This window comes from Ptychodera flava, chromosome 6 (assembly GCF_041260155.1).
Source record: "Ptychodera flava strain L36383 chromosome 6, AS_Pfla_20210202, whole genome shotgun sequence".
In the NCBI taxonomy this organism is placed as follows: domain Eukaryota; kingdom Metazoa; phylum Hemichordata; class Enteropneusta; family Ptychoderidae; genus Ptychodera; species Ptychodera flava.
In genome coordinates this window covers 36,310,575-36,334,997 of record NC_091933.1, presented here as the reverse complement: position 1 = coordinate 36,334,997, position 24,423 = coordinate 36,310,575, and the positions used below count along the sequence as shown (strand labels likewise).

The 24,423-nt window shown below is 39.1% G+C and overlaps 1 protein-coding gene across 1 annotated transcript in view; it reads left to right on the top strand.

The window, feature by feature from the left end:
- The window catches only part of LOC139135638 (ATP-binding cassette sub-family C member 8-like), a 94,406-nt gene that overhangs the window by 2,144 nt on the left and 67,839 nt on the right, over positions 1-24,423 (top strand). Inside the window, exons 2-6 of the mRNA XM_070703138.1 lie at positions 9,709-9,945; positions 10,097-10,297; positions 10,864-11,013; positions 11,438-11,593; positions 12,004-12,138. Coding sequence (XP_070559239.1) covers positions 9,709-9,945; positions 10,097-10,297; positions 10,864-11,013; positions 11,438-11,593; positions 12,004-12,138 — 879 coding nt within the window. The remainder of the gene's footprint in view (positions 1-9,708; positions 9,946-10,096; positions 10,298-10,863; positions 11,014-11,437; positions 11,594-12,003; positions 12,139-24,423) is intronic.

Sequence of the window (24,423 nt, the reverse complement as noted above, 5' to 3'; positions counted from 1 at the left end):
CCGACCAACGTGAAGCATTATCACCCTGACTAAATAAGCTGTCGACCGCTAATACGGTAGCTTTGAGTTGTTTTGTCAGGTAATAATCCTCTGTTTCGGTGAAATAACTAGAAATAGCTTATGGCGGGGGAAAATATGGACCGTTTTCTTTAAAATACTACACAGAGATAGTGATGGGTAGAGATAATAGGCACTGGTCAGTTTCTTCGGCCTGGGGGGGGGGCCCGGTGGATTATTTTTTGCCGACGTCAAAAAGTGGCTGACCCCCCCTATTCCAAATTTTGAAAACAGGGTGACCCCCCTATTCCAAATTTCGAAAACAGGGTGACCCCCCCGCACGCGACAACTGTAATATGTTATAATATAATACTGTAATATATATATATATATATATATATATATATATATATATATATATATATATATATATATATATATATATATATATATATATATATATATATATATATATATATATATGTGTGTGTGTGTGTGTGTGTGTGTGTTATATTTTACATACATTTATATTTTAAGTCATTCTGTCTTTTAATGAAATTGTTAGCATGTCAGTTGTAAGATGGGAATTGCAAAGTGTCAATCTTAAAGTTTGAATACAGTACATTTTGAATGAGCTGTGAATGTATTTCACACTTTCTATGCTTAACCAGATGTCCTGAACTGTAGTACAGAAATGGATGTCAATCATTAATATCAAACAGGAAAAAGCAGTAAATCAAAAATTTTGATGGGTGTTAAGACTTGCCAGCCATCCAATTAAATCTCCTGAGGAACAATAGAGAGGCATTTTAGCCAAATCTGATGTGTGCAGAGTCTGAGATGACCTTTTCTTGTAACATTGATATTTGTGCATGTTGCTTTCTCATACTGAATTCTCATACAGAGAACAGAAAAGTATCAGGAATTTGTCATGCTTTTCATATGAAATGCAAATTTCATAATAGTACACTTTCACTTAGCAAACATCAAGATATCTCTGGCATATATCTCTGATTTATTAAAGTATAGCGCCCGAAGGGCGCGGATAAAAATATGAAACATCCTGATATCTCTGATATATATGTCTTGTATATTAAAGTAGTGCACAGGAAGGGTGTGCTGAAAAATGTCTGATATATTAAAGTAATGCGCTTGAAGAGCACGCTGAAAAATATTGAACATACATATATCTCTGATATATGTATGCCTGATATGTTAAAGTTGGGCGTGCTGAAAAATATGTCTGATTATTAAAGTTACGCGCCCGAAGGGCGCGCCGAAAAATGCAACTGGATGTAATTTGTGGCTGACACGATGCATTTTAGGCAATGATGAGCCTGTGTCAAAATTCAAAAACACACTGACCCCCCCTATTGGGCATTTCAAAAACATGGTGACCCCCCCTATCACCAAAGTCAAAAACAGGGTGACCCCCCCCCCCATGAATCCACCGCCCCCCCCCCCCAGACCGAAGAAACTGACCAGTCCCTAATAGGCACTGAGATATTTCAAGTTTGTGATACAAAAAATGTTCACAGTAATTAACAGATATGGATTGCTGTCTTTGAAACACTACACAGAGATAGTTATAGGGAGCTATGATATTAGGCACACACTGACACGGTTCAAGTTTGTGTCACAACAGTGATCAATGTACATAATTTATTTATCATAAGTAACAGAACATGAAAATATTTTGCTTGCTAGCCGCCATGCTCTGCTCTAATACAAACACGGTACCTTTGCACTCCTTGAACACATTCAGAGCTGATGTCCTTTAACGCTTTTGAAACAAATGGAGACAGGCATGTCGTACGCCTCTTGCAGCATTGTCGATTATATAGACGTGCACATGAGTGTAGAATAGACATTCTGCTTCATCCTCCTACTTACCTGTCACTATTACTTTTGGGTTATCTCATTTGCTGCCTTCCAGAACGAGGCAAAAATTTAAATACACGTGATCTCATCCCAGGCGGAAACCGCCATGAGATTCCATATTCAAACAGTTCTCATTTGCCTCGGTGTGTGAAAACACACCGTGTTTCAGCCTTCCAGTATATGTTTTTTGACGTCCGTTTTTGCTCTACTGTTCCTTCCTGGGAGCGTGAGTTACGGTATCGTCTATTATTTCCTGTTTATTTGCTCTCTTTTAGCAGTCAGTTTGGTTTGACAGTAGTTTTTCAGGCCGTTTGAAGTTCTGCTTTGAGTTTCTGTAGCAAGTGTGTGTTGCTATTGTTTGCTTTCTACGCTTTTGAATGCAGTGACGTGTTTGGTCAGTCTGCAGCTGTGCGAGCCATTTTCTCGTGCATTGTGTATTGTACTTATGGTAATTTATCGCGCTGGTTTTTTGTGTACTGTAGGTTTACCGGTTCTGCTTGTATCATGGACCTATGTGATGTTCCTGCGAGTGACGGTTCTAAGGTTTGCGCTGCAGCTAGATGTAGGAAGATTATTCCTGCTGATGACAGCCATGACAAGTGTCTTGCATGTCGCAAGTGTTCAAAGGCTAAGCCTTGTGATATTTGCAAGGATTGGTCGGATGAACTATGGCGCATTTTACTAATCCTGAGTTGCTGCAAGGTAGGCAAACTTCAAAAGGTAAGTCTCAGAAGGACAAGTCCAGGAAGTCGGCTAGTAGTGCAGCTGCTAGTTTGCCCTCTGACGAGTCGTATGTTTCTAAGGACGAGATTGAGGGTATTCTGGACACTAGATTTGAGCAATTTTCGGAGAAGGTTTCTTCTTGTTGGCTGGTTTTCTTGCTCAATCTCAGAGTGCTGGTGTAGCAGACGGCAATCATGTGGAGCCCCAATACCAAAGCACAGTCTGAATAGGGATTTACATGTGGACCCTATAGAGGTGATAAGTAATCAGGAGACGGCAACTGTGTCGGGAGTTGTTCCACAGCCGTCCTACAAGTATAGAGATCCTGATTCTGTTTCTTTGTTTGCTCCGAGTGATCTTGATGAGAGCGCAGATGGAGACAGTCATTCTATGTCTAAGTCACAGGATTATGTGCGAAGTGACATTGCTCATTCTGATACTCATTCAGAAATTTCTACTACTGATGCTGACATGTCAGAAGCTTTGTCTGGGAAATGGCATGACATTATTAACATTATTGGCAATGTGCTTGGCTGTACAAAAGATGATAGCAGTCATAGTCAACGTCAGTCCTTTTTACTTGGTGGAGATAGTACAGTTACAGGTGCTCCTCGTTTGCCCATTGAGGGACTGATTGCACAAAGATGGACAGCTATTGAGAAGAGTTTGCCCAGAGTGTCTAAGTACACAAAGTCTGTAGACAAGAATTTCAGGTTCCTTGAGAAGGACTTTGAGGAGTTTGCCAGAGCGCCTAGTGTAGAAAGTTTTGTCCACACTAAATTGGCGGCTGATAAGAAACATTTTTCAGCTAAGGATTTGAGAAGTTTTACCAATAAGGCTGATCTTGGACATCTTATGGTAGATAAAGCTCTGAGAGTTTTACTGAGATGCATTTCACATTCATTGTTGGCAACTGCTTTTGTACATACGGCAGTTTCGCCAGGCTCTAATATTCCTGATGACCAATTGTCTAAGGGTTTGGAATTTTTGCAGTTTTCTCTAACTTCTTCAGCAGATCAACTCTTGCGAGCCATTGCTTTGTCAGTTTCTGCCAGAAGAGAATTATTCCTTGATCAGATGGATTTTCCTACTAGATCAACTCGAAATCGTTTGACTAAGCTTCCTATTCGGGGTGATAAACTCTTCCATGGAGAAGTCTCAGATATTTTTCACCAGGAAGCTGAAGCAGCTAGAGATGTTAGGGAAATAGTCTCCCTTTCTAGACCACGTCAGGGAGTTAAGCGACCTGCTTCTTTTCAGCCAAAGTCGCAGCCTTCCGCTAAACTAAACAGACTTTCTGCAAAGAAGTCTTTTTCTGCTACACCTAGTAATTACTTTAAGGGTAAAAGGGATAATAAGGGCTTTAGACCACCAGTGCCGCCCTTTCCGGATAAGCCCAGAGACCATTCTTTTAAGCAATGACGGTTTGCCAGTGGCTCAGTGTGTAAATCTAGCACAGTTAAATATTCAAATTCCATTTCCAGAGGTGCCAGTAGGGGGAAGATTATCTCTTTTCAGTCAGCACTGGGCCAAGATAACCAACGACCCGTGGGTGTTAGGGGTAGTTTCAGAAGGTTATCGATTGGAATTTCTTCAAGTTCCCCCTCTTACAAGCAAGGTTATAAATTTTCCTCTTCCGTCGGGTTTAGGAAAGAGAAATGCTATCCTTCAGGAAATAGATTCATTAATCTCAAAGAGGGCTATCGAGCCTGTCACAGACAGATCAAAAGGTTTTTACAGCTCAATGTTTCTAATTCCAAAGAGATCAGGGGGTTGGAGACCAATTTTAAATCTCCGCCCGTTAAACCATTTTCTCAAAAAGAAACACTTCAAGATGGAAACTCTACGTTCAGTATTATCAGATCTGTCAAAAGGGGATTATGCAGTTTCAATCGATCTAACAGACGCTTATCAACATATCCTTATTCACCCAGACTGCAGACATTTTCTCAGGTTTGCAGTGCAAGGTGTTTCAGTTTCGGACACTGCCTTTCGGTCTGTCGTCAGCACCCCGTGTGTTTACCAAGGTCACAGCAGTTTTGGGTGCCTTTCTTTGAAAGCAACAAATTTATGTTCACATGTATCTGGACGATTGGCTAGCCAGGCAGACGCAGATCAGGTTATTGCAGCGGGATACAGCACGTATTTTAAGGACAGCTGTCAGTCTAGGCTGGCTACCAAACGAAAAGAAGTCAGAACTTTGCCCCAGTCAGAACATTCATTATATAGGGGCGAAAATAGATTTGGAGGAAGGGATTGCTACTCCTATGCCAGAGTGCTTTCAAGCTATTTGCGAAATGGTAAGTCATCTCTTGCCCTGCAGTTTTCAGACGGCGCGGCATTTTCTTCGCCTCCTAGGTCTAATGGCATCTTGCGTTCAGCTCATACCTTTGGCAAGGTTGAACATGAGGCCAGTGCAAATATTCCTTCTGTCTCAATGGAGACCACATCAGAATCCTCTAAGTCATCCTATAAGGGTAGACGCCCTGTTAATACAGCATCTTCATTGGTGGACCAACAGAGTCAATTTTTTCAAGGGAGTTTCACTGTCCCTGGAGCCCCCAGAGGTTACAATAACCACGGATGCTTCAATGCAAGGTTGGGGGCTCATATGGGAGATTCGACCATTTCAGGAGTCTGGTCAGTAGCCAGAGACAAGAGCACATAAACTTTCTCGAGCTTCAGGCAGTATGGGAAAGTTTTAAAGGCCTTCGTCCGTCATATCTTAGGGAGATTGGTTCTTGTAAGGTCAGACAATTCAACCGTAGTATCATATTTGAACAGGCAAGGGGGAACACGGTCTCCATCTCTCTGCATCCTCACTTGGCATCTAATGAATTGGTGCATTATCAGAAATATCAGGATCAGGGCAGCTCACATACCAGGCAGGTGCAATCTAATAGCAGATGCTCTGTCCAGGAGACGACCTATCCCAACAGAGTGGATGTTAAAACATCAGGTGGTAGAGTCCCTTTTCAAGGTGTTAGATAGGCCTCACATAGATCTGTTTGCAACCGCACACAATGCCCACCTGCAGGTGTATTGTTCTCCAGTTCCAGACCAAAGAGCAGAGGCAGTGGATGCCTTTTCAGTTCCCTGGACAAACATGTTCGCATACGCGTTTCCTCCAGTGTCTCTGATTCCCAGAGTACTAAGCAGATGAGACACGAGGAGTGTGTTGTCATTCTGATAGCGCTGAATTGGCCAAGACAACCGTGGTTTCCTCGATTGCTGGAGTTGCTAATAGAGATTCCAATAAAGCTACCAGAGACCCCAGACATTTTGAGCCAACCGTTGTCGGGTTTCACTTCACCCAGATCCATCAGTCCTCCAGTTGACTGCTTGGAAACTGTCAAGAAACGTTTTTGCTCAGAGGGATTTTCAGCGAGAGCTGCAGAATATGCAGCGAACTCTCGTAGATCATCAACCATTAAATCATACAATTACAGGTTCAGAGTATTCAGTGATTGGTGCAAAGAACATGATGTCGATCCCATGCATCCACCTCTAAGTTCTGTGGGTGATTTTCTGGTTTTTCTTTTTGAGGCTAGAGGTCTAAAGCCCCAAACTATTTCAACATATCGTTCAGCGTTGAGTTCTTTCCTTCCGAGTTATGGTGAACATTGTGTAGGTCAGCATCCTCTTTTGGATAGTCTGATTAAAGGGTTTTTTGTTAAGCGTCCTCCTCAGAGGAGACTTTTGCCTTCTTGGAGTCTTCCTTTGGTGTTAGACTCATTAAGGCCAGCTCCTTACGAGCCTATTAGTGAATCTGGTTTGAAGTATTTAACTATGAAGACTGTTTTCCTCATATAGCTGTGGCGTCTGGGCGTAGACATAGTGAGATTCACGCTTTGTCTATCAACAGTGCTTATCTCAGATGGGAGCCTACAGGTGTTAGATTGTTGCCTAGGGCAGGTTTTCTGGCAAAGAATGAATCTGTATCTCGTGTTGGTACAGAGATATTCATTCCGAGTCTTGAAAATATTTCAAGTGATCCTCAGGATAAACTTATTTGTCCTTGTAGGGCTCTTCGTTACTACATTAAGATGACTGCACACTTCGTGGTAATACAGAACAGTTGTTCATTAAGGTGTCTCCAGGTCAACATGGACCAGCGTCCAAGGGATTGCCTATGATTCTTCCGATGGCCATTGTAGACTTGTGCATTCCATCAGAGCACATGATACGCGAGCTATGGCTGCCTCGTGGGCTTTGTTTAAAGGAGTGTCAGTGGATGACATTTGTAAAGCTGGTTTTTGGGCTTCTCCAAATACCTTTATTAACTTTTACCTCAAGGATGTGCCTATGGAAGCTAGTTTTGCTTTAGGTTCTTTGAGGTGTGGTTCTACCTAGGTTGGGAGTATTTGTTTGACATACCCTCCTCCAATTAAGCTTTGGATTCTGTGTAACCCAAAAGTAATAGTGACAGGTAAGTAGGAGGATGAAGCAGAATGAAAGTTTCCCCCCAGGAAACATCTTTCTGCGAGAACTCCTACTTACCTGTCACTCCTCCCTCCCTCCTCCCCACTATTTTGATAGTCTATTATGGAGGTTGAGAACTGTTTGAATATGGAATCTCATGGCGGTTTCCGCCTGGGATGAGATCACGTGTATTTAAATTTTTGCCTCGTTCTGGAAGGCAGCAAATGAGATAACCCAAAAGTAATAGTGACAGGTAAGTAGGAGTTCTCGCAGAAAGATGTTTCCTGGGGAAACTTTTATATTTCTGTATATCAGCTTGAAACAAATCAGCCCAAGCGTATCTGAGTAAGGGCTCTATAACGATGAACAAAATGGCCGCCTGGCAGACATCTTTGATCATATTGTGAACAAATCCATAAGCATAAATTATGTGTGAAATAGTCTAATATGCCTTTCTATCAATTTCGAAAGATATCAATTAAGGCGTTTCTGAGAAAAACTTACTGACGGACGACGGGCGCACAAAGGGATATGACCAAATCTGGACCTACTTCAAAAGGTTGCGAATTACTGTTGCAATTATTAATATATTTCGTGACGGCCCAATAGTTGAAAATAAATTGAGAATATTTTCCATGACATTAATCATCGGTAGAAAGCTATGATAGCGAGACTTTTATTTCACATTAATGTCATTGTTATATCAAAAATAAAATAAGAACAAACATTTTATCAGACTTCTACCATGATAAAATAAATAGTTGTCATGTGTCTACAAAAAGGAGATAGAGAGGCCTTTTCAACACCGCCTTGTGCAAATGTCTGTTCATGTTTAGTGATGCTATAATAATCACCTTAAAGTCAACTTCTCTCAGTAAGATTGTTGAACAAACTACTCGAGCGATTAGATGCTAAATGAAAGAAGAGAGTTAGTGTGATCTTCCTAGACTCTCGTCGTAAGGTAGAATGCGCCTCGGGGACAGACATTCGGACTGCCAAATGTTTACAATACTGACCTTTCACTGGCACTTTGTTGCCTCATTTTAAAACTCTCAGAGTAAGTAAACTAAAGTTTTCAGGTTTTATTTTTATGAACGTTGAACTTTTACTTTCCTCCACTGAATTAATATAGGGATGGTGGGTATTTTTAATTTTCTATCGTGATTTTGAAAGAAAATGGTCGAAAGATTCCTCCGGTAAAGTTTGAGCATTAAAGAGGCACTCCCACTTGGTAACATTTTTAAAACACATTTTTTTAATGTCGACGGTCGATATTTGACGTGGCGACTCCGCGCGGATCGCGAGATATTGATAAAAACATGTCATTTCCCGAGCGTATTTTTCACATCCGGAAGTTTTACGATCGTTTCTGGTTATGACCCGAAATATTTATAATATATAAATATTTTAAGGAGACCAAAAACGTTCGAATGACGCAATTAATTTACCTCCTACTGCGATGACTTTATATACATCATTATCAATGCCTTTACCTCTGGTAATTCTTTTTTAAAACTTCTCCTTAGTTTTTGTAGTTTTCATTATTCTCAATCAGTTGTATTAAATTTTTAAACAATACCACATAGATATCAGTTTTTACGTGTAAAATATTAGTTGCCTCTGATGACTAAATTTTGTCGTCTGCAACACAGTTACGCGTGGTTCGATACATAGCGGCCGACGCGTGTGGTATGCGCGCATACCACGCGGTGGCCACTATGCATACTATGTATCAACCGCACCTATCTGTGCTAGTCACCCTTGCGAATTCTGGTGGAATCAGCAAACTTTGTTTTTCGTTTTTATGCCGAGTCAGTAGGACTCGGCTTTCTCCCATGGGACATGACCGCTCACCGACGCGAGTGGTACTGCTGTGGCGTACAGCAGCGTCAGCGTAGACTCGTACTCCATAGCTTAGTTGACAATGGTCCCAGTGCCGAACGTTCTATGTTCGGAAGCTGAATTCAGGTGGGCCACCGGAATTCAAACGTTTACTTTTTTGAGGACATGTTTTTATCGATATCGCACGATCCGCGCGCAGTCGCCATGTCAAATATCAACCGTTGGCATTAAAAAATGTGTTTTAAAAATGTTACCAAGTGGGAGTGCCCCTTTAATTAGAGTCGTTCAGTTTCGAGGCACATACTACCGATGTACATTTAAATTGATGATAATAATTGAGATCAACACATATGATTGCATTTTGACTAGTCTTGCTGTACAGGTAATGACTTGGAGCACTGATGAAAGAAATTAACAAATCAGCATGTTAATGTTAGCAAAACTATGACCTCAGTTGCAATGGGGAGAATGAAGGTGGAAATGAATTCAGCTTTTATTTATCTATAGTATATTTTATGGGGGCTTTACATGACAGCCCATTCCTTTGCATTGATTTTCACTGTCTCAAACAAAGTATCGTCCTGCATTTCTTTGAGTATATTACGTGAAGAGGCTACAACTCATAGGTACGTCATTATTCTTGCAGTTCTTCAGCCCTGAAATATTTCTTTTTCTCCCTCTGATGGTTTGACTACTTGAAAACTTATTGGAAAGTTAAACCATCAAAGTCGCATTGTTTACACTTTATTTAAGTCAGCCAAAAGAGCTGTCGTCCGAAATACATACATTTTAACTTTTCTGCATACCCATGCATTGTCGACGCAATTAAAATTCGCATTCCAGATTTTCCATTGTTGGTACACTGAGAAGGGCTTCCCTGCTGGCTTGAAGAAGAAAAGGTTGTTTTTCCATTATAAGTACAACAGCCTTTTCCAGAGGATGATCTTTAATAAGATGAATCGGCTATTTGCTCTTGGATATCAACGACCACTAGAGATATCTGATCTTGGCTGCGTACCGGAAGACTTGGAGTGTAAAAACGTCTATAAAGAATTGAATGTCGCTTATAGTGCTGAGCAGGTATAATATAAAAACTAAACTTTGCCATTCTACATTTCTAACATTCAATTGCAACTTCACATATTTGAATCGCCGATACTTTTCTCTTTTCTTTCTTCCATTTTTTTGGTTACTATTTTATGTCACTGATTTTAGTCCGGGTATTTTTCAGGCAAGGGCGACGAAGAAAAACCGAGTACCGTCTCTATGGAGAGCCTATCTGAAGGCATTTGGACGGAATATCTTTGTCGGCGTCTTCGTCAGGGGACTTGGAAATGCATGTAGCATAACTTTTCCCCTCAGTATCGGCGGTATCATTACCTATGCATCTGTGCAGTACTACGATGAAGTAAAGTTTCAAACTGTCGAGAACGTATGAAAACCTACTCATAATTCTGTGCTGTGTCAATATTTGTTGACCATGACCACTTAGGGCATAGAGATTGTCAGCAATGTTTATCCCTTTATATTCATGAGAAATAGAAAAACTCAAATAATGCAATTTTCATTTCACTACGGTTATTGCGAATCATTTATTGTTAATAATAAAAGGCAAAATTATCATCGTTACTCGAAACCCCTTCTTTCGTCGGCATGAACACATATTTGAACCCTGTAAATTTCAAATCGAACTTAACGCATGAATATTTTTTACTTTCATGTTCGCTTTTTAAATTCCTACTCTATATGTCAAATCACTAACTCATGTCATCGATCACAAGCAATGTATTGATTTCAGTTTACCCCTTATGAATCGACGGAAGGGTTTTTGAAAGGTTCATGAAAAGGGTAACAAAATTTCAATGTATGTATTTCGTTGATGTTTTCCTACATGTATATACATGTCAGCGCTTGCGCCTAGTTTGATGCGATTCAATATACAAGTTTGTTTTTCAGTGGTTGTAGCATTGATTAAAATATCTGTTCGTCTCTCCAAAGGATTGCTATGTCACGGTGAATGAATTCTTCACCAATGGATTTGTCCTTACTGCCTGCCTGTTTGTTGCTGCCATCGGTAGGATTGTTTTCGTACAATATGGCAATTTTATCGTCGACTTTGTCAGCTTGCAAGCCAGTACAGCCATTCAGGTAATATAGGCAATATTCAATACTAATTACTCGGCATGACTACCGTGAGACTCACCGTAGCTGAATATTACATCATTATAATTGCGGACAATGCTTAGTGACAGCACATCAAAACTTACTTTTATGTGTTGACAGTCACGGTAAATTTAAGATTAGCGCAAATCAAACACATGATTTATCCTTCCAAATTTATAAGGATTTTTTTCTTTTGCTACATTTTTTCTCTTCATTCAAACATGGATTTGATGTTCATGTTGAACAGGATTCTGGTCAGTCGACGTTCCTACAAACATTTTCATATTCTGAATTATTCTCTTAAATATAGTTTCAGGAAATGGGTATATAGAAGTCATGCAGCTAACTTTGCCCGAACATTACGCTGGATAACCAAATTTTACTTTTCAAAATTTGTTTTTGATGTTAGGCGTATACTTACGAAAAGTCCCTTCACCTACCGGTCTCAGCTTTATCGAGTGGAGATATGACTGTTGGACAAGTCACTAATCACATGTCAGTGGACGCCATGGCGATTTTCCATTCCACGCAGACACAAGCAGGAATTTGGACTGTACCTTTTCATGTAAGTACAGTGTCCAGTATCATTATAATCGTGCCAACGTACAAAGACCGCATGAATGTCGTTTTTGAACAAGAAAGGAAATATAATTATTTATTACAACATAGCAAATCCAGAAACAATTATCGTCGATGATGATGATGACGAAGACGAATACGATCATGACTAAGTGGAAGATAGAACGTATCAATATTTATGGCTTTTAGGCCGTGTTTTGCAAATATTCGTTAATATCTGTTTTATTTTCACAAGTTCACGGACTTCAAAACGGTTCTTTCTCGAGTAAACAAGCTACGGAAAGTGATCGTGATTGTCCAGTGAAAGTGTCACACGTTTTTAAAGCAGGCGACATGATATTACAATTAGAGATCATAGTAACAAGTGTGGGTCATTGTAATTGTGTTCTTTTAAAGGTCGTCGCAATACTCGCCTTGTTGTATATGGAAATAGGAGTCTCAGCTCTCATTGGGGCTACATTCTACATTGTGTTCTTACTAGTACAATTAAAAGTTGCCGGCAGACTTGCGGGAATTCAAACTGAAGTATTGGTAAGTATTTGTCGACTTAGTTTAGTAAAACTCAAAAAAACGTAAATGTCTCGGTCTTCAAGTAAAACAAAACTGACTGCAGGAATTTTGTATGGAGCGTCAAAGTAAACTGTTGAAATCCTGCCAAAATTACTTATGACGTCATTGGCTATTTTGGAGGGAGTAGCGGTTATTTCGATTTAGAACAGCGAAAACACAACATCATTCCATTTCGTTTGCTAGCAAAGTCGTACTGAAACTTGTGAGTCATATTTGTTTTAGTATAACGAAAGGGCAAAAGTTGCTATTTACTGTTTTGCTTCGAAGGAAGAAAAATAAGATTCATTCTAAACCTGTTTGCCCAAATTTGCCTATGAACAAGTCTGCAATTGTCATTGATGCAGGTAACAATGAGTGATGAAAGAGTAAAGTCAATCATAAACTCAAGTTAGCTCTATGAACGGCATGGTGAGCAGTGAGTACGGCTCCTCAGGCTAATCCTACCATACGACAAGGTTTGGTTGTGATCAATCGTTATTCCGTCAGCATATCTTTATCGGTATCACACAGAAATCTCACCTTTATTTTCTTTTCTCTTGATCTGAACGTTTGTCATATGCACGTAAGCGTGAATAAAAAGGTCGTCAACCAGCTTTTCAGCGCCTGTCAAGATGCAAATAATAATAATTAATATAAGTATTATATAGAAATAATAACGCGAATAATAATAGGTTCAATTTCCCTGAAAATTTCACCATAGCGGTATTTTTGGTCGAAAAGACTAAATATGATATCGATTTCACTGCCCCATGTTTCCATGGTAACCATTTTAGGGGTTGAAAATTTCAGTTTTTCTAATATCTCATGAAAAATTACTTTGATTGATATGAAAATTATTTACTTGGGGAGTTCGGGTAAGAGAACACAAAAATCAGACTAACTTTAATGTTTCAAGTTGCCATGGTAACAATTTTGGGATTGAAAATGTTAGTTTTTCCCTAATTCCTATTAAATAACTATTGATTGATGTAAAAAATTGATCATAAGGGTTTTTCTGATTAGCACACCAAAAAAATCACACGATTTAAAGGTGAGATGTTTCCATGGGAACCATTCAGGAGTAAAAATTACCAGTGTTTCAAAGATTCCACCTAAAATCCAGTAAACAATAGAAAGTGTTATATCAAAGGGATATTTTGGATTAGAAAGACTAAATATCCAGTGTAAAAATCGAGAAATCAAAAGAAATATTATAACAAACGGTTATTTTGGGTTAGAAAGATGTAATATGATATCCAATTTTACTGCCCTGTATTTCCATAGTAACCTATTTATGTTTAAAAAATTTCAATTTTTTTTCCAAATTCCATTAAATGTTATCCCAGTGTACTGTTATCCCAGTGTATTTATCAAAGCATGAACTCCATTGTTCATTTTTGTTTTATGTTGCCATGGTAACAATTTTCTTATTTAAACCATAATTCACTGTTTTTTATTTACTTCATTGATTTCTAAGTTACAACTTTTAACATTTGTTCTATAATAATAATAATAATTGTAATTTCTTTGCCTTCAGCTAGGAAGAATAATAAAGATAATGTATACTGGGGCCATTCTGGTCAAAATTATGCTTTTCGTTAATTTTAGTGTTAGAATTAATTTTATATCGACCAAAAATAATTTTTCAAGCATTTTTAATTTTGTTTCATGCAGTCATCCCAAATAAGTGTTATACAGTTTAGTGCTAACTTATTATGCATTCATTGAATTAAGTTTATGCCTTCAAATTAGTTTTACGTGCTAAAATTGATTCTACTAGTATCTCAAATTAATTTTATGAACCCAATTCCCCTTAGCACCCAATTTATCATTATTTATCACAAGCAGTAACAGTAGCGCCCATTTTTTTTCATTTAAAACATGATTCACTGGTACATATTTATTTTATGGATTTATTATTAACGACGTATTAATTTTCATTTTAAAATCATTTATTATGATTTCTTTGCCTCATTCCAGGAAGAATAATGAAGACAAATTATTTCTGATTCTTTAACTAAAGTAAAATGACCATGTAGTGGTGCCTTATTTTTTGTGTGACCTGGCGTGACCCCATAAACTTTATTATTAGCTAGATCTCCCCTTTCCATGGTAGCAACGGCTAAATTTGAACATGATGCCTATAAACCTTTAAATTTTTTTTAAACCAAGCAGGCCAAGACAAGGGGGAAATATCACAAGTTAAATGTATCATGTTTTATACTGCCCAGGGCTCGAAATTAACTTTTTTCCCTGGTAGTCCACTTGGGCCTCCATTTTCTGAAGTTGGTAGCCCGGTGACAGTGGCCAATGCATATTTTAGATCAGGGGTATCTTTTTTTCGTTAACCAGACAAGAAAAGGCTATTTATATTTTACAAGATTCTGCCCATGAAGTGAATTTTTTAGTCTTTTGATGTGATACTTGCCGAACTTTAATACCCAAGGAAACAGGTATAATGGACGACAGTGGACTCAAAAGTTTTGTGACCTGTTAATAACCCGTTTCACTCTCAGAGTTGTTTGCAAATTTTAAAAGTCGCCATGACAACCTGACAACAACATGGCCTTTTCAGTTCTACGACATACTGTAGCTGGGCTAAAAATAGGCCATGGCCCTTCTGCCGGGAGGAGGCATAATTTCTGTGTCATTGTGATTGATACATCATTATCAAAATGCAAACGAGAATGCGTTTTTATTGGCCATCGTTTCCCGTGCCTGTCATTCAAGTAACGTCAGTTCAGATATTGAAACTTTGTTGCAAAGTTCCACCGCACGGTCGGTCGTCTTCGTAATTTCCAGAACAAAGTCACATTGGACATGCCCAGCAGGGTTTGACTGCATTTATCTACCTCGTCCCAAAGTGACGAACGGATCTTTCAACCTTTCAGCTTGGTGAAAAACGCATTTATTGATTCGCCAAAGGCCTGTGGATTCGCTTATTTTTGCACAAGTGCTAAACGGACATAGGAAAAAGTTAGACTCACCCTAGCCCTCTCGATTGTTGAATACAACCACGGTCCATGATGAGAGTTCCCGAATCAAAAACTGTAGCCGTGCTCGAATACAAATGTCTTCTCATTAAATTACGTCATTCTTGATATAAAAGAGTTAGCATTCCAAAGTCTGTCGATCACCCTGTTTTTTCAAAGTTTGGAGAAGGGCGGCATTTCCGTGTGAATGATTGAACGACGTGAAACGCAAAATTCCATCGCATATGTTCCGGCAATACGTACAGTAGCCTAGAAATACTGTATATACGCTGTATAAGCTTATACTCCACAAAATGGCCCAAGGCGGCGTGAACTTTCTGAAAGGATTTCCAAAACGTCCTACTTGGTACCTTAGACACTCACATGTGATATCCTGAAAAGTATTCTCTGCTGTAATTCCAGTTTCTTTCAACATTCCATCATTTTAAAGGTCAACGACACGATAACACGAGATCGTTCTATACTGTCACGCGCATGCACGTAGACTCAATCGCGCATGCTCTGGGATTCGCGTCGCGTCTCTGAAGGGCGCGCGCGTGTTCCAACAGGGAAGAACGCGAATCGCAGGGTCTCTGACAGACTACACTGGCAGGGTGAAACATGCGAAATGCAGAAAAATGTTTATTTTGCAATGCCATTATGACGCTTACGAGGTAAGTCTGAATAAGTTTTAAACTATACCGGTACATCAGAATGAATCCATTGTACATTGGTACGTTTATGAAAGAATTAGTACAGGACACGTGTCCCAAATGTTTTTCAGTTTTAGGTCAGTTAAGTTAGAGTGGGGTGGGGTGGGTTCTGAGACCTAATTTTCATCCATAAAGTTCGCACAAAAGTTGAAAGTCTAGGCCTGCTGGTATCGCTTAAACTGCTTAGTGTCACTTTTCCGACAAGCATTACCCCTTGGCTTAATGATATCCCCCCTCTCTCCGTACAATATGATGCATAATTCTGCGCTGCACGTACGACAGTTAGAAGTCACCCCTATTGACAAAATTAAAATAAACAACACCTCTTTTTTAGAATTCCCACAGCTTCAATGAACTATTATTAGATTTCTATATAATACTTATAGCCCCTTAACTTGTAATAATAATAATAATAATAATAATAATAATAATAATAATAATATTATTATTATTATTATTATTATTATTATTATTATTATTATTATTATTATTACAAGTTTAGGGGTTATAAGTATTATATAGAAATCTAATAACAGTTCATTTAAGCTGTAGGAATTCTGAAAAAGAGGTGTTGTTTATTTTAATTTTGTCAATAGGGGTGACTTCTAATTGTCGTACGTATATTCTCTCCGCCCAATTAGGTGTTCCTTTTGACATCACTACCCTTATGAATATTCATATACTTGAAATAAACTGACAGTCGCTGTGTCTGACAGCGCGTGCTCACAGCTGCTGAGCTGCACAGCGTAGCCTTCGAATGCAGGCCCATCGTGGCAGTCGTGGGCGTGCACAAAACAAGGCACAGCGACTGTGGAGAGTCTATGCCAGTGTAATTGGCCTTGTAAACGTATCTTCAGCGTGGCATTTGTAGTTGTGACGAAAACCATAAACCCTCTCCCTATGCTGACGTTGCTGGTTTTATTTTGTTCATGTGCATTAAATGTAAGCAATCAAGGAAGTTTTGGGATGGAAATAGAGCAAAGGCATGAGTTTCCTCGAGATCTGTGCTACAAATATAACTTTACGCATGCGCACTCTTGCCAGTGTAGTCTGCCAATATGAGCATGCGCAATTGAGTGAACGTGCGCGTGAATAGTCTGTACACTACATCTCGTGCTATAATCATGTCGTTCAGCTTTGCATGTTGACAGAAACTGGAATTACTGCAGAGAATACTTTTCAGGACATCACATGTGAGTATGTAAGGTAACAAGTAGGACGTTTAGGAAATCCTTTCAGAAAGTTCACGCCGCCTGTGGCCATTTTGTGGCGTATAATCTTACAGTTATACGTACCTGGAGCGTATACAGTATTTCTACTGTACAGTGTACATATTGCCGGATAATATGCGATGCGTTTCATGTCGTTCAATCATTCAGATGGAAATGCCACCCTTCTCCAAACTTTGAAAAAACAGGGTGACAGATTTGGAATGCTAAGTCTTGTATATCAAGAAAGACGTAATTTAATGAGAAGACATTTGTATTCGAGCACGGCTACAGTTTTTGATTCGAGAACTCTCATCATGGACCGTGGTTGTATTCAACAATCAATAGGGCTATGTTGAGTCGAACTTTTTCCTATGTCCATGTGGCACTTGTGCAAAAATAAGGGAATCAACAGGCCTTTGGCGAATCAATTAATGCGTTTTTCACCAAGGTGAAAGGTTGAAAGATCCGTCCGTCCGTCACTTTGGGACGAGGTAGATAAATGCAGTCAAACCCAGCTGGGCACATAATGTGACTTTGTTCTGGAAATTACGAAGACGACCGGCCGTGCGGTGGAACTTTGCAACAAAGTTTCAATATCTGAACTGACGCACTTGAATGACAGGCACAGGAAACTATGGCCAATAAAAACGCATTCTTGTTGCATTTTGATAATAATATATCAATCACAATGACACAGAAATTATGCCTTCTCCCGGTAGAAGGGCCATGGCCAATTTTTAGCCCTGCTACAGTATGTCTCAGTGCTGAAAAGGCCATTTTGTTGTCAGGTTGTCATGGCGCCTTTTAAAATTTGCATACAACTCTGAGAGTGAAACGGGTTGTTAATAGGTCACAGAACTTTTGAGTCCCACTGTCGTCCATTATACCTGTTCCCTCGGGTATTAAAGGTGTGCAAGTATACACATCAAAAGACTAGAAAATTATTTTCATGGGCAGAATCTCGTAAAATAGCCTTTTCTTGTCTGGTTAACGAAAAAAGATACCCCTGATCTAAAATATGCATGGTTTTAAATAACTAAAACTGTGGTTACCTAAATGGTTACCATGGCAACATGAAACAAAAATGAACATGGAGTTCATGCTGTGATAAATACACTTAGAAGTGCATTTGCATAGTAACTGGGATTACTTTTAATGGAATTTGGAAAAACTTTGAAATTTTAAAATGCAAATAGGTTACTATGGAAACACAGGGCAGTAAAAATGGTTATCATGTTTTGACTTTCTAACCCAAAATAACCCGTTGGTAAAATATTTATGTTGATTACTGGATTTTTACACTGGAAATTTGGTCTTTCTAACCCAAAATATCCCTTTCATATAACATATTCTGTTGGTTACTAGATTTTAGGTGGAATCTTTGAAAAACTGGTCATTTTTAGTCCTGAATGGTTACCATGGAAACATCTCACATTAAAATGAGTTAGATTTTTTTGTTGTGCTAACAAGAAAAACCCTTATTATCAATTTTTTTCATCAATCAATAGTTCTTTAATAGGAATTAGGGAAAATACTTATACTTATTCAATGCGTGGTGTTTCCCTAGAAAAAGTTGACAGCATACGTGATCTTGGAGTCGAAGTTTCTTTAAATATGTCTTGGGATAAGCATATCAATATATCTGTTACAAAAGCAAACCGCATGCTGGGACTGATTAAACGTACATGTGGCCACACCTGTTCCACTAAAATGAAACTCCAACTGTATTTATCCCTTGTCCGTAGTATTCTTGATTATTCATCCCAGTCATGGGCTGTCACGACTAAGCAATCAATGCTTCATCTTGAAGGTGTCCAAAGGAGAGCCACAAATACATTCTTGGATATCCCCAGGAGATGGATTACAAAGAGCGTATGATTAAATTGAATTTGCTCCCATTGAGCTACAGGAGAGAATTAAATGACTGTGTCTTTTTAGCTAAATGTTTTACTGGTATGTATGACTTAAATTTAAGCCAGTTTGTCACATTTAATCTCCTGATGACACTTCCATGAAGATGCCATTTTTTAAAACTGAATGTTTTCGTTACTCGTTTTTTAACAGAGCTTTTTACTCGAGTAGTGTTATGCCCTTTCATGGCAAATCTTCAACAAGTGTTAGGTCATACAAGTCTATTTTATTAAAACATTACACGGGTTTGTTAAACAATAATTTTTATCCTGATAACACTTGTACTTGGGTGGGAAAGTGCCACTGTAAAAATTGCCGTCTCTGTTAATTTCTCTGTTTTGTTTTGTTCTGTTTTGAAATTTCTTGTATTTTTTTATGACTCTTTTATTCTGCGTTTGTCTTTTCTGTTTTTAATTTTGTATGTGTAACTTGTTACATGTGTGTTTTTGTGGAGGGTTGCTTTTGTATAGGTGTTAGTCACCTGTGCGACTCATCCTGACTTTATGTCAAAGCTGAATAAATAAAAAAAAAATAAATAAATAAAAAGTATCATTTTCAATCCCAAAATAGTTACCATGGCAACTCGAAACATTAAGATAAGTCTGGTTTTTGTGTTCTGTGACCCTAACTCCCCCACTAGGTAATTTCATATCAATCAAAGTAACTTTTCATGGGATATTAGAAAAACTGAAATTTTCAACCCCTAAAATGGTTACCATGGAAACATGGGGCAGTGAAATCGATATCATATTTAGTCTTTTCGACCCAAAATACCCTTATGGTGCAATTTTCATGGAAATTGAACCTATTATTATTCGCGTTATTATTTCTATATAATACTTATATTAATTATTATTATTGTACTTGGGCCTCAGCCCAAGTACATTTGTTTTCATTCCGTGGGAAAAAACTCTGTAAGGTATAACCATTCCTGGCTGAGACCAGGGAGGGCAAATGTCTTGGCTTCATCTTTCTTGGCATAATAAATGGCGTAATGATGTTAACTGAATGGAAGTGCTGCTCTCAGACAGTCTTGAATAAGTGAGATGTGAATATTAATGCTTCTCTATCTGAGTTTTTGCCACAAAATCTTCTGAATATAATCAAAATGTGCATCGAAATGCAACAATTAATGCACCCTCCGTTTTCTAGGCGATGGCACGACCCTTGCTACACCCACTGGACGAGCCAAAGTGGGAGGGGTAATTTCAGTTTGGTCGAACAAGAGGGCTCGAGACCAGAATTTAACATTTAAACTTGAAACATGTTTAATCGCTGACAAGATGTGGACTAGTGTTAATCGAAGTAAAATTGTGAAAAGGAAAGGTTTAATATCCCGGACACAATGAAAACATTACGACTGGAAACTGTACCCCCAGTTGAGAATAGTAATGCCCACAGCGATGGAGAACACTTATCCTTGAGCTGAGAAAACCAGACCATCATTTCGAAATAGAGCTGCAGATTCGAGAAGCTCGTTCAAAATAGCTAGGTACACCCCATAAAGGGGTGGTTTCGAGTTTTGAGGGCAAATTTCGCCTCCTTCATATAGAAATCGTACGTTTGTTTTTCCAGGAGAACACACCATTTGACACAAAATTTGCATGTAAAGGGGTCGCCAGTAAGCACGTGGTCAAATCTGGCATAAGAAACAATATGAAATGTTGGGTAAAGCCAGTCCAAAATAAACTGATTTGAACTTTTGTGTTTTGTAATTTATACCACTGCAGTAACATTACCTTTTTTTGACAACATCACACAATGTAATACGTTTTGAAACTGAATACTCCGACGTATTCTGTGTCTCCTTGCTAAAAAATACGGTATGCGATTACCATGTAAGGAGATGATGACGTCAAGACAGATTTGTAGTGTGTTTGGTCCTGGATATGGTGCACGAAGTTTTGTCAAGGTAGCTTGTGTATTTATTTCCTAAATTGGAGAGATTAGGGTCGATCTAAACGAAGGCCGAAGAATGTTATGATCCTCTAAGCGAGCTGAACTCTAACGCGAATGGTTAGATAATTTGGAGGATGTCTAGAATGATCTCGTCTCATTAAGATTATTTGGCGGTCAGTATTGAATTTCCACTGCGTCACAAGTTTGCGAAATGAGTATTCCGTCGAACGGTCAACGAACAATATTTTAGAAATCTAGAGACATGGCACATCGCATTTTTATTTGAATATTTTATATTTTACAAAAGATGTAAGAAGCAATGATTTTGTCGAAAATTCTGAAAAAAATATAGGAAGATTTGATCGCGAACACATTTTCACTTGGGGTCAACTAGCTCTGCGTACGATGCTGTGTGTTCCGCTACAGCTAATCGCCCCGCTCACCACAGCCCTGCAAAGACCCGTACGCGTTCGTAGGGTAGGTGACTTCAAATCCATTTTTGGACTTGACGTAAAAAAGCCAAATTACTGCCGAAATTCAGCGTTCTTGGGCCCAAGTCGTATCCCAGCCTACCTCAGCTACTCGATCGCTTCCAAAAATGACAGTCTTTTATTCACTTCTCGTAAATAACCGTCGATGTCGGCAACTCTCTCGCTAGCCCTGCGTACGATGCTGTTATTAGCTGTAGCACATAGCATCGTACGCAGGGCTAGGGGTCAACATGGGGTCGCAGCCATGTTGCCTCAAAACTTATTTCTGTCTGCACTCAAAACTCAAAAATGTCGGATATGAACCTGAAAAATCGATGCAATTTTGTCAAACTTCGGCGAAATTTCAGCATATAGACAAAATTTCATCTAGGTAAGGTAAATTTACTGAAATTTGATCGACAAATAATCCTGAGCTTGAACGTGACAGCTCGCCTTCTCCGGGAAGTCAATCATCCAGCTGCTCATACACAGTTGCCCATATGGCCAGGTTTATGAGATTGTTTTCAAGCGACGGCGGCAGACCGTACGGGGCTCTTGATATGAACCTACCGCCGGTGTAGCTGTAATAACTGTTGCGTTGTTTTTAGTGCCCACGGACGAAGTCCTGGGGGAGTTATAGGTTTGGTCATGTCAGTCCGTCCGTCCGTCCGTTCACGCAGATATCTCAGACATGCCCTGGTCAATTTCTTTCAAACTTTGCACAAGAATAGTACCCAACCCCATACAGATGCACGTCGATTTGTTTCACAATGCGATCGAATTTGGCCGTGGTAGAGGACTTTTTAGTTTACACCTCCATAGACTCCCATGTATAAGGCAGTTCTCCATAGACTTTCATGTATAAGGCCAAGAAAAATAAAAATTTAGTTTCTCATCGTATTCATATTGCCTAAAGGATGCAGTGACACAGTTTTTTGTCCCCACGGATAAAGTCCAGGGGGCTTATAGATTGGGTCATATCCGTCCGTGAGTCCATCAGTGAGTCCATCGGTTCACGCAGATATCTCAGACATTTTGACAAAATATCATGTGACCTTGGTGACCTTTGACCTCAAATATACATTATTGTCCATAACTCAGTAACCACAAGTGCTAAACCTTTCATATTTGGTATGATGGGACACCTTATGACGCCACATATTGTACCTCATTAATTATGCGCATATCTAATTTTGAGCGAGCCAATAGAGCTAGAGGTCTGATTTTTGGTATATAGGGATAAGTTAACAGTATAATTTGTTTGACAAAACGTCACGTGACCTCAATGACCTTTGACCTCAAATATACATATTTGTCCACAACTCAGTAACCACAAGTGCTACATCCTTCATATTTGGTATGATAAGACACCTAACGACACCACATATTGTACCTTATTAATTATGCGCATATCTAATTTTGAGCGAGCCAATAGAGCTAGAGGTCTGATTTTTGGTATATAGGAATAACTTAGCAATACAATTATTTTGACAAAATGTCATGTGACCTCAATGACCTTTGACCTCAAATATATATATTGTCCACAACTCAGTAACCACAAGTGCTACACCCTTCATATTTGTATGATGGGACACCTTATGACACCACATATTGTACCTCATTAATTATTCGCATATCTAATTCTGAGCAAGCCAATAGAGCTAGATGTCCGATTTTGGTATATAGGGATAACTATAGGGTAGAAATCTAAATATGCCCATCTAAATATTAGACATCCACCATCGAGAACAAAAGAAATTTGCTGTAATTTGAATATTTAAGGAGTTTAAGCAATTTCACTATAAATAAAGAACCCCTGCCTCAAACTCCACAAAAGTTGCTAGACATATTTGCCGTTGTCATGCGATTGCTTCGTTTAATAACCAGTTAATCAAATGCCTAATTGACAGGAGGAAATTCAAGACCATATTTGAATAGTAGTATATATTGTCCTCAAAATTACTCTATCTCGGCCCAAGTACTCATTGCCTTCAGCAATACTGCCTTATTATTATTATTATTATTGTTGTTATTATTATGATAATGATGATGATGATGATGATGATGATGATGATAATGGGTTCTTATATAGCGCACATATCCACAAGTACATGTGCTCAAGGCGCTTTACTTACACCTGGTCACAGGACCTAATATGATACCACTCAAACTCCCTGGGGAGCAAACAACAGCTCACATGTGCAGCTAATCAGCGCAGCAGAGCTAAAACGCATACATTACAACACAGGCAAATAGACACAGACTTGCAACGGGTATTGTTCAAGGCGTGAAGCGGTTACGTATGTCATCCATGTTCGCCTCGCCTCAGGTAGCTCTCGCCTCGCTTTTCCGAAGAGTGCCGACCATGCACCCTTCGGTAGTTTCCGGATTTTCGCCACTTTTTAAGCGAAAGTATGTTCGACAAAGTTTGTTTAATTGTTGCCATGTGGTGCTGAGAGGAATCGGCATGCTGGCCAAAACGGGAAAGTTTTGAGCTTCGGGAAAGTGAGTTTTACCATTTTAAAAATTCCTCTCACATTTTTATGAATATGTAATATGTGTGTTTCAACCAAATTTGAAAATCTTCTATCGATACTGTCTGGTTTTACTCAATGGTTTACGGACAGTCATATCGTCTATTAAAAGTTGGTCACTGAAGGACGTGTTTATGAAACTGCGGGTGTGTTATGTTTTGATTGGCGTGAAGCAGTGTTTCTGCACTGAGAGCTCACAAAGTAAGTATGGTTGCTACGCGACTGGCAGCACGATGCCATCTCGTCGTACTTTTTGCATAATCTCGTGCAATCATCAACCACGAACAAAGGTCTCAAAAAAACTAACGCCTGTGAAGCTCATTTTAAATGCCATAGTCTACCGAGACGACCATGGAACAAAAGCCATGCCGCGTTGCCTGTCTGTTTCTTCTGTTTGTCTGTGTCTGAGATTACAACCAATGCCCTACCAGGTACCAATCACTCCTGGGTGGGGAGAAGCAATGAGGAATAAAGTGCCTTGCTCAAGGACATAACACCATGGCCATGCCGGGGCTCGAACTCACCATCCTGTGATCGTGTGTCGACTGCTGTGGCCA